The sequence below is a fragment of the Anoplolepis gracilipes genome, chromosome 12 (assembly GCF_047496725.1).
Source record: "Anoplolepis gracilipes chromosome 12, ASM4749672v1, whole genome shotgun sequence".
Taxonomy (NCBI): Eukaryota; Metazoa; Arthropoda; class Insecta; order Hymenoptera; family Formicidae; genus Anoplolepis; species Anoplolepis gracilipes.
In genome coordinates, this window is record NC_132981.1 from 6014295 (window position 1) to 6030287 (window position 15993).

The following is a 15993-nucleotide window of genomic DNA, read 5'->3' on the forward strand; positions in this document are numbered from 1 at the left end:
GTCGATCGTCAAAAATTCTCGTCGGGAAGGCGATTGATCGATTTCGAAGGGATTCGAAGAATGTCGTGGAAACGACAGTGGCGTCGATGGCGGTGGCGTAGTTTTCGGGTAAATGTGTCGGAGCCCGAGAGAAATGTCGTTGCCCTCTTCTTTTCGTCGTTGACTCTTGCCGCCACCGCCGCCACCACCGCCGTAGCTACCACCGTCTCTTTCTCTCCCTCTCTTTCTCCGTCACTTTTTCGCTCTCTTACGATACTGCCACCGCCGCCACCACCACCGTCGCCGCCGCTACCTCCGCCGTTACGGAGGTACTATCCCTAGTCCCCTCCGCGGGACCATCCTCTTATTCCCACTCCTCCTGCGGAGCACCTGTCGTGCCAGGGAGTTCGGCGTGTTAGGGGCGCTCGACGCAGGTAAGTGGACGACGGGTTATCAGTCGGCAGAACATCTTGGTCGCGAACGGAAACGCAAGTCCCGGTCGTGGTAACGTGTAGATCGAGGAACGCAGGTATCGGGAGTGGAAACGTTCATGTCTCTATGCTAGCCAATAGCTCACTCGCTCGCGGATTGCTGTTTCGTACAATCGCCCGTAAAAGAGAGATAAAGGAAAGTCCGAAGGAAAGAAATTCGCGCTGTCAAGTCCTTTGCTAGTGCGTTTCATCTATTTTTCTCTTTAATTTAAAGATACTTAAAGATACGTTATCGCGTATACATACCGACATATCGATACATTCCGCGAGAGAGACCCGGTAAGTTGCAATCGCACGATGACCGCGACCGCGCCAAGGTAAATGCCAGCAAGGAGGTCACGGCGCCGGTGAATTGTGTTAAGTGCGCCAAGGCGAACTTATCCGTCGTCGAGGTGGCCCATCCTCGCGTCGCGCGGCAGTGCACTCGACGGCGAACGACGAACGCCCCGGCGGTATAGAATTTCTAACGGTCCCTCGATATCAAAAACCGGAGGAAGAGGAGTGAGACTACGTCCTCGTACGTTGTTAGAGTAGTAAAACTTCCGGGACGAGAGAGAGAGAGAGAGAGAAAGAGAGAGAGAAAGAGAGACGAGAGTGGCGGAGTAATTGGGCGAGAAGGAGAGAACCTGCCGGGATGCTGCACGAGGAGCTCCAACGGAGCTCCAGCTAACACGTGGCGATTACGCACGCTACTCTGCAGTCGCAAGGTGAGTCTTACTCTTGCGAGCTGTTACTACTGCTTGCTGCTACGGGTTCAAATGTGACAGAACATTTCTGTACAAAATGCTTTTAAGTATCTCTCTATCTTTTTTCAAATTAAATAAAATATATAATATTAAAAGATTAATTATAATTATGCGAGCGATAATAAATTTGTATTAAATTACAATGTAACATCAATCATTGAATGAAAATGTATATATATATATCTATGACAATTTCGAAATATTTCTACGCGCGATGCACGTGATGTTTCTCACGCAATCATAAATAGCAGATGTAATCTCGGTAATTAACTATTACATTCATCTTTATTATATAGTAATCTAATAAAGATGAATGTAAAAAATAGTAAATTCTATTGTTTAATTAATGATGCATTCGTAATAGAGTATTAAATAAACTGAGATTAAAATATCCGATATTATGTCCGGGACCTTTGCAAATGAAAGATGAACAATAGTGCATCGTAAAGACATTACGACGTCTGGCAATCCTCTAAAGGTTAATCGGGATCAGTGCTAATCCACGTCGATTGCAGACAGTTCTAACGTGTCGCGAAGTACATGCCGTCTGGCATGATGCAGAGGAGCGAGATCAGCGGGGACGAATTACGATCCGCGCTTGCGTGATCTGCTTACCGATGTAAACGCGTGCGAATAGAACGACCGCGCCGAAACAACCAGGCGGATAAGGTTCTTGTATGAGGAAATTGGGAGGGGAGGGAATGTGGTCGGTCGACAGGCAAGGAGGCCTCACCAAATTTTCGTGCCGCTGGTCCGGACGCAATGTGCCTGAGATCCCCACGTGCTTTCGGACCGCCCCTCCCTCTCTCTCTCTCTCTCTCTCTCTCTCTCTCTCTCTTTTTTTTTTCTTTTTCCCTCTTTATTTCTCTTTCCCTCTTTCGCTAACGTCTCTTCGTGTCCGTTCGTCTCTACCTCGCTCTTTCGTTGCATCTTTCTCTCGCACATACGGATAAAGACTTCGTTCCCGCGGATCACCGGCTTCACTCTCCTCTCTACGTTCCTTTCTTTTTCCCTTTGTCTCTTTTTCTTTCTCGTCGGTCTTTATCTCTCTCTCCCGCTTTCTCGAAGTCGAACTGATCGGCTGACCAGAGCCTCGAGACGGCGAGGAGTTAGCGCGCGCATTCCGGTTAGCGGTCCGGCGAATCGCATCGCCGTTGCTGCTTCTTTCGCTACCGCCGTCGTTGCCCTCGTGTCTGTGTCGCCATCGATCCGCCGTGAATGTCGGTCAACCCTTACTTTCTCGATGTGTAGGAAGGATGGGTCCACAGCTGGGTTACCTGCACGATTCAACAATTACATGAGACTTAGAATCGCGTAGCGGTGAATCACATAACTTGTATACCTACTTTACCCAATCGATGCGGAGGAAAAAATTAATCGATCCTGATGAAAAGTATCACGAATTATCAACAGCTTAATGTAAACTTTCTTTTGCAATGCGTGAAAGAACGCGATCAGATTATAGTTCTTTTCTTTTTTTTTTTTTTTTTTTTTTCTTTCAAATCGGAAATTTCAGGATGCTGCCTGCTGTGCGGCGGAATCGAAACTGTTTCATTTTGCGGCATATAAATGCGTGTACGTAGACCGGATTCTGAATACAAGCGCGCGTGCACACGCGTGTGTGTTCCGTATACATGTTAATTCGGAAAAAAATTTTTCGGGATGAATCACGCACGTACGAAATTGTGTCAGACACTTTTGCGTGCGCTAACGCGCTCTTGATTCCACGCTTAGGAATAATATTCGTTTCAAAACGGATGCCGTAGCAAATCGCGCTTCATTCACATCATTTTTATCCACACGCGAGATACCTGATGCGGCAAATCGTAATTTAAGTTCGCTACACGCTCGCGCGTATCACAAGCGGAGAAAGATATTAATCCCACCATCTCGCGCGGAAGGTTTAATATCGCCACTAGTGATCAATCATTTCGAATCGGCGATGTCAAACGCCGCGTCGTTACATTAGGTCTGGAATCCTTCATTTCCGGGATGGATTGCACATAACATACCAGGCCGAATGCGCGCGGCGGGCATTCTTTCCGAAATTTGCATCGAAATAAGTCGCCGTCCACTCGTCCTCCCCGCCGTCCCGGACGGGCAAAAGGAGTACGCTAACGGTTTTTCGAACAGGTGTCATCTCTTTTTTCCGCGCTTCATGAAATATTCACCAGGCATATACGATTACGTTAGTACGGGGGCCGGACTAATCCGTCTGTCGACGACGACGGCCGGGGCATTCAACCTCCTCGCCGCAATACGTCTTGGAATCGCGCCCGACATAATTTTGCATTCGTTTGCCAATGTAATTCCTCGGTGAATTAACATTAACGTGCCGCGCGACTTCGCCTATTTGTACGGACGGTACCGTGGGAATTGACGATCGCCTAAGTTTATTTCGCTTTGGCAGTAACTCTTGGAACTATCGTTCATTCACGAACGGCTTGATCCGAGGAGAGACATTTCTCGCGCGAAGTGCGAGAATTTTAATTCTCTCGCAATTAGCGAGTCGATGATTCTCCGAGTCTGTGTTAAGGATCCAGCGGAGTATATAGCGTTAAATATCCCTTTGCATTCGCTGATTAAGGATAAACAAACATGATGTAATATATTATATAATTATGTAACTTTTTGATATTTTTTAATTATTTTTATTTTACTTTGACTAATATATTATTCTACTATCATACATTATTATTATTATTAAAACGACACATGTCGAAGATTAATTAGCAAGTCTTATCTTTATTCTTGGAAAGCTTTTAAATTCTTTACTAGAATACTGTAATAATAACTTAATGTATTAACGTATTATAACATCAATGTTCACGTATTATACAAGCTCGTATAAATCCACGTGGCCGTAAGATATTGCAGTCACCTATTAACGGCGCATACTTTATCGCTTCCGGATGTTTACACGAACACTAGTAACGACTATCGGTACATGAAAGTGTATGGACCGCATCGGTTTTCCGGTTTTTTAGCGTCTCGCGAAATGCGTTAGCGCATTTTATAATACTCGCGACTGCGGCAGTTTATAATACTTTCCGGCAATTTATGATACTTTATATACTTCATATACAAGTCGCGTCGACCGCGTGAATCGTAATCGCACGACGAGTTAAACCACAAATATGATTGGAATCGCCACATATATTACACAACTAATCTCTATATGTATTTACCAGTTACCTACATTTATCTCGGTCGCCCGCTACGTTTTCGTCATAGCGTAAATTTACGATAGAATATTTGGCAGCATCGAAAAAATTGCAATTCAGACAAATGATAGGTGCACACGTTTGCGAGATCGAAAACGCACATAGCGAGAATGATTCGTGCGTTCCTCTCCGGCACTCTTGAAAACCGGTATCTCTCACCATATAGAGAAAAGAGAGAGACAGAGAGAGAGAGAGAGAGAGAGAGGGGGGTCGATATCCCATTATACATTATCTGTCGTAATATTACGTTTATATTTATGCGACACGCTTATGGTATACGGTTACAGATGTTACTACTACGCATGTTAATTCCTAGCGAAGAGATACGAGTAATAGCCACGTGCACGATAATATGATACATATATATATATATATAGAATTGTATTATTAAAAGCGTGAGAAGAAAAATTTAATTCCAATTCTATTTATATTTCATTAGTTTTATATTTTCTATAAAAATCTTTGAAGTCTTTAATTAAATAGATACTTCATATATTCTATTTTGATATAATTCTAATAAAAAAAGCTATAAAATAAAAATGTGTAGCAACATCAAGAAGTGAAAATATAAAGATGTGTTCAGAATTATAGAGAAATATAATTATATTTATTTAAAATTTTTCACTTCTTTTTTTCTCTTAATTCAAATAAATTTCTGATTCTATTACGTTGTACAAAATGCATTAAATATCGTCGGAAGAAATTCAATTGGGCGACAAAGGCGGAAAAATTAAATCGAATTTTGACAATTAAATATACTAAATAGATAAAGTATACGTAACACAAATAATTACGGAATCGACCGATTGCGATCTTAATTAATTTCCAACCAGTGCGAAGACGCGTCTATCTCTCATCACAACCACCGTAAGATAAACGATAATCGATAATACTCGTCGATCACATAACATAGGCATGAGAAGCCTATACGAGCGGCTTTCGATGAAACAATATTAACGAGGTCGAAGACTCGGAACTTATAACGGGTGTCCATGCCTAAATTACATCCTGCGGAGCGTGACTCGTTAAGAATCGTGTGCTGGCGAATATACTGATTCTTCGTAGACTGCCTCTGTGTATGCAGAATGTATCGAGATGTGACTTCAGTTTTATATTTATATACATATATATATATATATATATATATATATATATATATATATATATAACAATTAGATCGATAGATATTTATTTAATTGCGAATTTAAAAAGTTGTTCTTTTTCTTTATTTCTAACAAATAAGACAACATCATTATTTGAAGAAATAAATAAATACACATCTCAGATATGTTTGTGTGCATGTAATGTATAAGTTTCTTTATATTTATGATAGGAAGCTCGTAGAAGTACGTTTATCGCCGCGGTGTCGATAACTACACAGCCGCCAGCGACTGCAATTCTTACCCTATGTTTATCGGCATCGCGTGTGCACACGCGTAACGTATCGCGTGCGTGCGTGCGTGCGTGAGCGTACACGCACTCTCTACAGACGCGCTAGTTCGGGTGGACACGTGATAATTACAATCGTGCCAGTCGCCGCGACAACGATTATCATCGGGTCGCATTAACCGTTAATGTTAACACAACCGATCTCGATCTTTCGCGATGAATGGATCGTAAAGCCAATTACAACTGAGCGCCTCATCAACCGATTTCTTTCTCCGCCTTCTTTCGCGATTTGCCGAGTAATAAATTCGCCGAGCACAGCTTGAAAGAAGAGAGGATCAAAGCCGGAGCAGTTAATCCGTTGGTTATGCCGAGCGAAACGATAAATCTCAACTAATGTCTCGGTGTCATTGGCCGATCAATGGACGATCAATTGTGTCACGTTTTATATATATATATATATATATATATATATATATATTTCCTTATAATAATATAACTTTCAGACAGAGTGTCGCACGCGTGCGCGATTTAGTCGATACGGATATTTCTGTATTGTATCATCGTTATGTTACGCGAACGCATGTACAATTTTATATAGAATAATTTCTGTAGATGAGATAACGGTACAAAGCATAATCGAATCTTGTAAGAAATGAATTAATGATGCAATCTATTCTCATCGCGAGTCAATGCTGCCGATATTTTTCTTACCATCTCAATTTTATCGAGATGCTCTGTGTTTATATACCCGTGCAGAGGATACATTATTATTCACGAGATTAATATACATGTATGATTGTTGCAACATCAGCGTGACATGACGTGCGCTTATTATATTAATTTTTATATCACGGGTTGTGTCCAGATGTATTGTGCCTGACTGACCGTATGATTCTACAATAACGATCGACAAGAGAAACATGACGATTTAATACGTAAGAATGAATACTTTGGAAGATACATAAGATTCTCCGAGTACTGTAAAGAAAGGATACATCAGCTGCAAATAGTTCTCAATGCAAGATATTTGCGCGATATATAAATATCTAGTATAAAATCCGACGTTTCTCCAGACATTCCAGAAATACTCCGCAAAATTCCTCGAAGGATTCTTTCTGTTGTATCAGTCGAAATATGAGATTCTGTCTCTGAAAAATCTTTTTAATGTCGTTGTCAGTACATATATATTCTTAACGAATATATCTGGCATCTTTCAGAATATAAAAAACTGATAACAAGAACGTGGATAATATTCAAGCGTGCATAAAGTTGATGAGTGAATTATGTCACAAAAAAAGTTTACGGACGATTTCCAACAATGTACAACGTAAAAAATCGTATGTTAGGTCGAAAATTTGGCAGTTGCATTTACCATATATTAATATCGGTCATTACCTCCGGCGCTAAGCGGTACGTTTGTCGGTACGCATTTTGCACGATCGTTCCCTGGGGAATTTATAAAGCTTATCTCTGCGCGGCTGTCGAGCATTAAACGGCCAGAAGAAGAGAAGCCGAAGCTGGTAACGCTATCTTGACCCGGTTCGCACCGACAAATGTTTCGCCAAGTTCTTTTCGTACATGAATCCGCAATTAACACACTCTTACGCACTTCGCTTCGATAATCGTTTCGATCATATCACGTCTAACAAATACCGGGATCGCGCGATCAACCCGAAATTATAGTCTTGCGAAAGATTTATGGCATTACATATGTTTAATATGCTGTGTGTACCGAAAAATTGACTATAGAAACGTTCATAATTGTGTGAACGCGAATGTTTCTAGCACAAATAGCGGTGAGACATTTCTTTAGAATTACCTTTCTCTTTTAGACAACGTTTCTTTAGAGCGTGTGCGATTGCCATCTTTTACAGAAAATTTGACAACACACTGTGTTGAAAAGAAAAAAAAATGAAAAAGATATAGATGCAAGTAATGATGCAATTTCATCAACGTTTGCGGATACGTCGCGGATAATTCTAGATAAATCGCGAATGCACGTCGTCCGTCCGATGTATGGAATCACGACCGCCACCTCGGGGATCGACTGGAATTCCAGAACGGTCGACGCGAGACAGAGTCCTGTCGTCGCCTCGAATACCATAAACGACGCGGCAGCCGATTTGATATTGCGATGCACGTACGCGTAAAGACAAATCGCCGTATGCGCGTTCGCGCCGAGGAAGAAGAAGGTACTGTTGCCGATGTTGATGAAAGAGAGAGAGAGAGAGAGAGAGAGAGAGAGAGAGAGAGAGAGAAGAATGAGAAGGGTTAAGTTAATGCATCTGGAAATGGTACTGTGAGAAATTAACGTATCGAGACAATAAGAATGCACTCGAAGAAATTTTATACGCGTAAAGTTCCATTAGTAATTACTTATTGCTATCAGTTAACTATTTAATACTACTAGTAAAATAGAAAATTGATCTTATAATGCAGATATCGTCAAAACTTTATGGTAAAAATTTTTTCAATGCATTAGTCTATTTATAATAAATAAATATGACCAAATAAAATATTCTTTAACTTTCTTCTTCGTGCTTTGGAAAATTAATAAATAGCTGTTTTAACACTTGAAGCACCGCAATATTAAAATTGCGCAGATAACATAATTTATAATTGAAAAAATCAAGAAAAAATAATTACTTAATGTATAATAAACTATTTAATAACATATTAAAGGGCTACTTCAACCTAATTTATTATGCTATGACTGTGACATGTAATGTGCTAAAAAATTTTATTAAAGATTAAGTATGTTATAGAACTTTCAACCTTCAAAAGGAATTTGTTATAAAGATTAAAATTAATAAGATATTTCGTGATCAAATATTGGATGATATCACAAAAAGATTACCATTAATTATATAAATTCGATTTGTCGCATTCGAAAATTTTAACATTCTAAAATTTGTATTTAATAACTTAAGAAAACCATTATATATATATATATATATATATATTTGTGTTTGAAAATTTTTTAAGTTTGACATTTACATTAATTTCACTATTTTTAAAATTTAGCTTTGACATTAGTTTAATTTGCAATTGTTCCATTAATGTAAATATTGTTAATTTTAGTTTTTACAAGAAATTTCTTTTAAGGATTGAAAGTTGTAACAAACATATTAACATAACTATATAACACATATACACACACGAAGAAATATATATATTGAAATAGTTTTTTACAATATTAGCAAAATTTGTAATAGAACAAATGTGATGAAACATTTTGAAAGATGAAATTGCATTTGACCTAGAAAAAAATTACACGGAATACGATTACTCCTATTCTCATATAAAAAAGAGAAAAGGAGTTATTGTTTATTGAACTGTGTAAATCACCTTATTTAATGCGCGTACGACCAACGTCGTGGCTCATCGGTCGAGGAAAGGAAAGGAAAGGAAAGGCGGCTAGACAACGTTGTCACATTAAAGCGTCCTGAAATGGTGCCGAGGGGAGAATTATTAGCGTGGGATCTATCGCACACACGGTGCGCGAACGGGAAACACCGTTACGAGACGCGTATAATCCACAGCCGATCCGATCGAAACATTCCAGGAATGTATTGTGCGCGAGTCGTCCGTCTGCGGTAATCCGTCTTTATTGGCAATCGGAATCGGCAGGTGTGACACAATGCTTCGGATCGAGCACCCTTCGTAGTTTCCGTAAAGGCTTGGAAAAGCCGGGAGAAAATCATAAACGCGATCCTAATCGCGCCATGCTAATAACTCACGCGAAAATTTCCCTTTCACGGGTGCATAGGAATATCTATCTTGCATATAGAGATCCGTTTGAATTACAAATTGGTTTATTACGGTCGCTTTACCTATTACACACCTTGGTTACTTGGATAATTAAGCGTGAGCGAGCGCACGTATATTAGCATCCGCGGATAAACGCGAGAAAATGATAGCGAGGCGATGAAATCCGTGTACTCGTGCGTCATGCGCGCGGCCCGGAGTCGGTTATGCACAGCTAATTAATGCTTTCTGAGCCGGCATGCTCGAGGCGGGCGAATCAAAAACACGCAAAGCATTCACGGTGCTCGTGTATCACGAAACAGCTCCTTGCTCCGATTAACCCTTCCATCATCGGGGGACCACCCGTTTCGGCCTGCTCTCTTCCTATTAACGTGTCGGCCGCGTAACTTTTCGTGGAATATCGCGAGCGCATATCCTTTTTTCTTTCTTTTTTGTTCTCGTTAATGATAAAGAGGGCATGTCCAATGTAACTGTAAAATGAAAATGGTATATTAAGCGAGAATGGTGTAATGCAAATCGTCTAACTATCGGCATATATGACAACCCAATTGGAAATAATTAAACATCGCGAATGCAAAAGGCGGACGTATAAATTCTGCTGTTAATAAAACTACGGATGTAAATGTATATGAAAATTAATAAAATATATATGAAAATTATGCTCGAGCGATGTCGCAAAAACTTTTACAGGATACGACTGTAGTAAAATATAGAATAATATTAGAATAAAATTCTCAAGGATTACAAACGATAAAATTCGATGCCGTTAATATTCGCCATTTAATATGCGTAAATTGCGCCATGCAAATTACATACAGCTAATAGCGCAAAACGGAAAGAGAATTTCCCGAGCGTGATACATTCATCTCGAGTTTGGATCAGCATCGCGTAAACTGGATACGCATCGCAATATCTTCGACTATAGATTCCTTGGCAAAAATTTAAATACTTATTAGAAATTTTTTAAAAATTATTTTAACGCCCAGCATTGCTTTGTTGGCATACTTAACATATAATTTTATACATACGCATATTCTATTTATTTTTTTAATTACCGGTAGAATTCTTACAAAGCTTTACTTATGGATGTTTCGATGACTTTTTAGTTTAGTGAGTAAATATTAATACCAAGTGAAAATACTTCTCGTACATTCTGTATATCCGGTTTCACGGTACATGCCGATCCGCCGGTCGAATCGTTCCGGTACCTATAACAATCATGGAATTATAGCGCTTCGCGGAAGGTCGCGAATCATTAGACAATCAGCGCTAATTGCTCGATATATCCGTCATTGTAAATCAAGATCGAAATAGGCGTAAATGTTAACCTTTGCCAACGTCGGTCAACCACGATAATCACACGTGTTCGCGATACAATGGCAACGGACGACCGCAAATGGCGTCACGCATGGATATTCGCGAGCGCTTAAACCGACGTTTAAACATTGTCCGCGATGCACTTAAGCGCGAACAACATGCTAGTTAACTAGATTTTAATTAAAGTCGTAATACATGGTCCGCCGGTTGGACTTAACAACCGGCTTCTTTTTTCATCTCCCACGAGCAGCGCCGGGATTACAATTGACAGTGCGCGCTTGTTCCGAATTATGAGACTCGACGAACGTCCTCCTTCAAGCGCCAACGGGATTTCTCTTGGGATAGGTTCAGGTGGAATTTTTCTTAAACGCCGCTACAATCTCTACGTACGAATAGATACAGTGCACATGAAATATTATTATCCGATTTAAGGAGAATATTCATTTATTTAATTTCCATTCCTTTGATTTTATTAAAAATCTCAAGGATGTGTGCTGACTCTTTCATAATAAAAATAACATTAGAGATTCTTGCCACCGAGATTGCTGGATACATGAGATCATATCTCTTTCATCTCATCAAAATCTTACGAGATATTTAAATATTTTAATTGCAAAATTTAATTCGAAAATATTATACAGATCCGCTAATCTATCCGACTATCACGTTTGACAGGAAGTTAACGTATAATTTACTGCTCGAATAGTTACGGAAGCAGCGGAATCGCTCAATAATCGATTTATTAATCTCAATCTGCGAAGATAGCTGTCAACATGGGGACCATCGGAAGCATCGGCGCGACGATGCGTTTATAATCCGGCAAAAAAGATCCGACGGAGTTAATGGGCCGCGAAGAGCCTTGAAATCGGTATTGAGTTTGTTCCCCATCTTGTCGCGACGATCACGCGTGTATCGTTCTCGTTTCAGACTTGAGATAAATCTTTATAATGCGATTAAAATATTCCTTTATTAGCATAACATCTCCAAGGGTTTTTAACAAATCGCAAAATCAATGTAGCGGAATAGTATAATATAATAATAACCAACAGGAAATGGAGAAAAAGAGAGAGCGAGAGTTATAAAATATAAAAGCCATATATTATACCCCGTTTAAGGATTAATTGATAAATACTTGTATTATATGACATTGTTAACGAGTTTCTTTACGAGTATTTAATGGGCTTTATCATATTCGTCTTTTCTTCTCGCTAGAAAGGGGATAAATCACACCGCAAACGAGCGTCATGCCTTATTACTAATCTGTCAGCCTATGATAATTTTTGGCCTTTGTTCTATTTCGGTCGGACGATACGGATCGCTTACCGCAAATGAAATTGTTGCAAATGAAAATACTGGTTAGACTGGTCGTAAGTGTTTCTGTGCATACACGTGCATTATTATTAGAGCCACGAGGGAGCTAAGAAGCTCGGCATAACCGGCAACACACATCACTCTTACAGATTCATTAGCGACTCCTCGGTCGCTCACGAAGATGATGAGTAATGGCTATTAAGTAGGCCGGAAAATGAAGGCACGACCTTAGACCTGTTTGTTTTTTTTTTTTTTACATTCTTGTATCATGAGAAGAAAAAAGTAAGCGTATAAAAACAAGAATATAACTCTTGTGCGCGTTTAAAATATCGTAAAACCAGCAAGGTAGCGAAATTCTTTTCGAAAGAACCAATATCTTAAAATCTTCCTACAAATTTCTGGCAAAACATTCCTGTTACGGACGTTAATTAGGAGAAAGCATGGGTCGCGGGACGTAGTATTTTATAATGAATTAAGATTCTTTGTGCGGCAATTAATTAACGACTGTGTATAAACGCGCGTAAGCGAATAGCATGTAAAACAAGGAATTGGTATGTCACTGTCACTGCACAACGTGACGTTTATCTTCCATTCATAACCACGGTTATCCTTATGTCCATTTTACGCGGCGATACTCTCGATAGCGAAACGCATTCACAATCTCGCGTCGCATACCTTCATGTCACCTGCGGGTCAATTATATAAATGTGCAATGCGGCTTTATGCTGACGCACCGTTATATTGCCTGGTATCCCTCGGTGACAACATTATTTCGATAATCGTGAAAGTCGTAAAATCCGCAATAAAAAGATTTAATCACAAACGATTTACCTATCTCATTAAATGTATTCAAGTATTTTGCGGATATAGCGACGAGTTTTTATTCTCTTCTTCTCTCTTTCTTTTTATATATTGATATTTCTTTAATTTATTTTGTATGTTATGTATAAACATATATACGCATACACAATATATATAAAAAAAAATTAAATAATAAATAAAGGAATTTTTTTCTAATTTCTCTCAGGAAGGAAATAAATTGAAACCTTACCTGCGTAGATTTCTGAACTGCAATGTGCGTGAGAAACGGCAGAAATTATGCCGGCGTTAACTCATGCTGGCATAATAGCGTCGCCACGGTTGTTACAGCCGTGTCTGAGATTACAAGTTGTAAACGTTAATGAGAACAAACGCGCATGATAATAAAGTATCGTTTCGGTTTTTTACTCTCACATGATATCGTCGTACCTCGTCCGTGACGATAATTACCGTATCGGTGTAATTCTACGCACAAATGGATGCACAAGAATCACGACGCTACATCCTATCCGCTGCATCCGTCATCTCTCGATTGAAAACACGCGAACAATTTATTCGTGCGGGATTAAGTTATCTTTACGAACATGTACCGTTATGACTATCAATATCCGTTTTTATGTCGCGTTTCACACGATACCGCGTCGTCGCGGTAATCTTATAAATTAATCGAAAGCGATAAAAGAGCAATAACAGACGTAAAAGGCACCGCGTATGTAGTAAAGTTCAAGCTCGGAAGGAGAAGAGAGAAGGGGACCAGAGAGAGAGAGAGAGAGAGAGAGTATTTTAATTAATACCTAATCAAAAGATATATTTATTCAATTAATCTGTAAATCGACTCGATACTCTCAAGTAGATACACATACATACATATATATAGATAGTCCTCTTGAATTTTTCATCGCTTCCTGTGTAATCCGGATTTCGTGAACGCGCGTGTCTTTACTTGAAATTCCATAGCCACGATTTCTCCATGGGCGGATCAATTTTGCGCTCGAGACCTCCTTGGGATCCGAAGCGCGACCTGCGCGGACGGCAGCCGGTTAATTTGCTCGCTAGACCATGGTGGTCGGATAAATTAAAATAGATCCGGCTTCTCCGGATGTGTAGCGTAACACAAGTCTGGCAGTGTAGGCTGAAATTTTTCGCGAGGTCCTAATGCGAGTTTATATTTTTTTGCAGGGCAGGACGGTGTTACGTCGCGAGAGGCTGGGACCTCCAGGATGCCAGGGGTGTGGAAGTTGCTACGTACGCTGATCTATATGGTGAGTGGCGAATATGCGAGAGCCGCGCCCGCAATTTGCAAAATTGGATATCGGTGCGAATTGGAATATCGACTCGTTAGCAACTCTTGCGTGGGCCCTCGGTCCGTGTTACACACGACGAGAAATTTCAATGGATTTTGAATTAGTGCCAAGTTGACGACATTCTCCCGCGTCTCCCTCTCGCTCGCCCCTTCCAGGAATTACGAGATAATTTATCGTCTAACGTTGTTCCTAAATTCTCGGAGATTAATTCTCGCATCGGAGATTAATGTAACGTTTAACACACTTTGAGTAAGATGTCTGCCTGCGATACCAATTCCGCGTAATTCCCATTGTTCAGGTCGGTGGTAATGGTGGTAAATAATTACGGAGCGACGCTTCGTCTGTGAGATATCGCTCGTCCTCAATTAGAAAGGTTCATCAGCGGCGAAGACTATCGACGTTGGAAATACGAGACGTCAGATTCACCGTCTTAATAACGAGCGAGCTTACGTTAGACGGGAGCACGGGAACAAGCGGTGTATTGACTAGCGGCGGCGGCGGTACAAGAACTCACACGAGAAAGACTCGTGACTTGCGTTACGTCCTGCTCGCGCGCGCGTCTTCTAGCGGTTTTCTTTTGTCGGTCAATTAGGCCCTAGAGCACGATGCACGTATAATGCCCGCCTAGTGGATCCCTGTAGTTCGACCCCACTCGCCTACCGATTCTGATAATGGGCCGTAATTCCGAGTGTGTTTGGCCAATGGCGTCATCTACGCACCGCCGCGTAGATCCTATAATTAATGAATAACGGTCCCGCGGCGATATATACCAGTCCTTCGTCACGTAATAGTCACATTTACGATCGCTTGTCTGCGATAACTGTCTTTTTTCTTTTTTTTTTTTTCCGCGGGAAATAAAGGGGACCCCGCGCGTTGGGCCCGCGATAATTCGCGGGAATTCGCCGGGTCTCCGTTTAGGATGACAATGCGATGACGTGGCGGGAGCCGCCGCGACAGCTTGCAGGCGGATATTCGTGCCTACTCTAGGTACCGTTATCGCGTCTCGAGGTCCCCTTTCCTCTCGCCCCTCTACCCGGTTCCCCTCTCATTCCTTCTTCTCACGGGTTATTCAGAACCGCGCGCGCAAAACTACGTCGGGACGGTACCGTGCGATGAGAGAGAGAAAGAGAGAGAGAGAGAGAGAGAGAGAGAGAGAGAGAGAGAGAGAAATGTATCTTTGCGACCTTGCTCGCGAAATAAACGTGTCTTGCCCATTTGACGATTATTATACACCAGACCGCTATAATTTCTTACAATGTAGACCGGGACGGACGAGACTAGTATTTAGGGATACCGCAGTCTACAATTCAGAAAATAATGATAAAATTGAGTGTTAATCCTCCGTGAGTTTGGGAAAATATATTTTGCGCTAACCGAGACCTATTACAAATTTTCGCTCGGAGGATAATCCAGCAGATTCCATCAATGATTGTATAATCGCGATAGGAGTTTCCGAAGGTTTAAGGAAGGTCAGTAGCAAAATCGGTCGTAAGCCTCTCTACATTCTCGTGTGTGTCGACCCCGATCCTCCCGATCGGCGCACGCGGGCCGCCGGCGAGGTGGCTATTTCCGCTGTCACGAGAGAGTACAATCGACTACCCGCAGACGGACATTAGTATTCGAACGCGAATACGGTGCCGCGATG

At 40.9% G+C, this 15993-nt stretch overlaps 1 protein-coding gene across 4 annotated transcripts in view; it reads left to right on the plus strand.

Moving 5' to 3' along the window:
• The window catches only part of M (zona pellucida domain-containing protein miniature), a 258694-nt gene that overhangs the window by 235057 nt on the left and 7644 nt on the right, over nucleotides 1-15993 (plus strand). For 3 of the 4 annotated variants that reach the window (XM_072903294.1, XM_072903297.1, XM_072903293.1), the window contains one exon: nucleotides 14224-14306. In XM_072903294.1, coding sequence (XP_072759395.1) covers nucleotides 14265-14306 — 42 coding nt within the window. In that variant the 5' untranslated portion in view covers nucleotides 14224-14264. Of the gene's footprint in view, nucleotides 1-424; nucleotides 1178-14223; nucleotides 14307-15993 lie in introns of those variants that run through there. The other variant, XM_072903295.1, reaches the window with a different exon arrangement.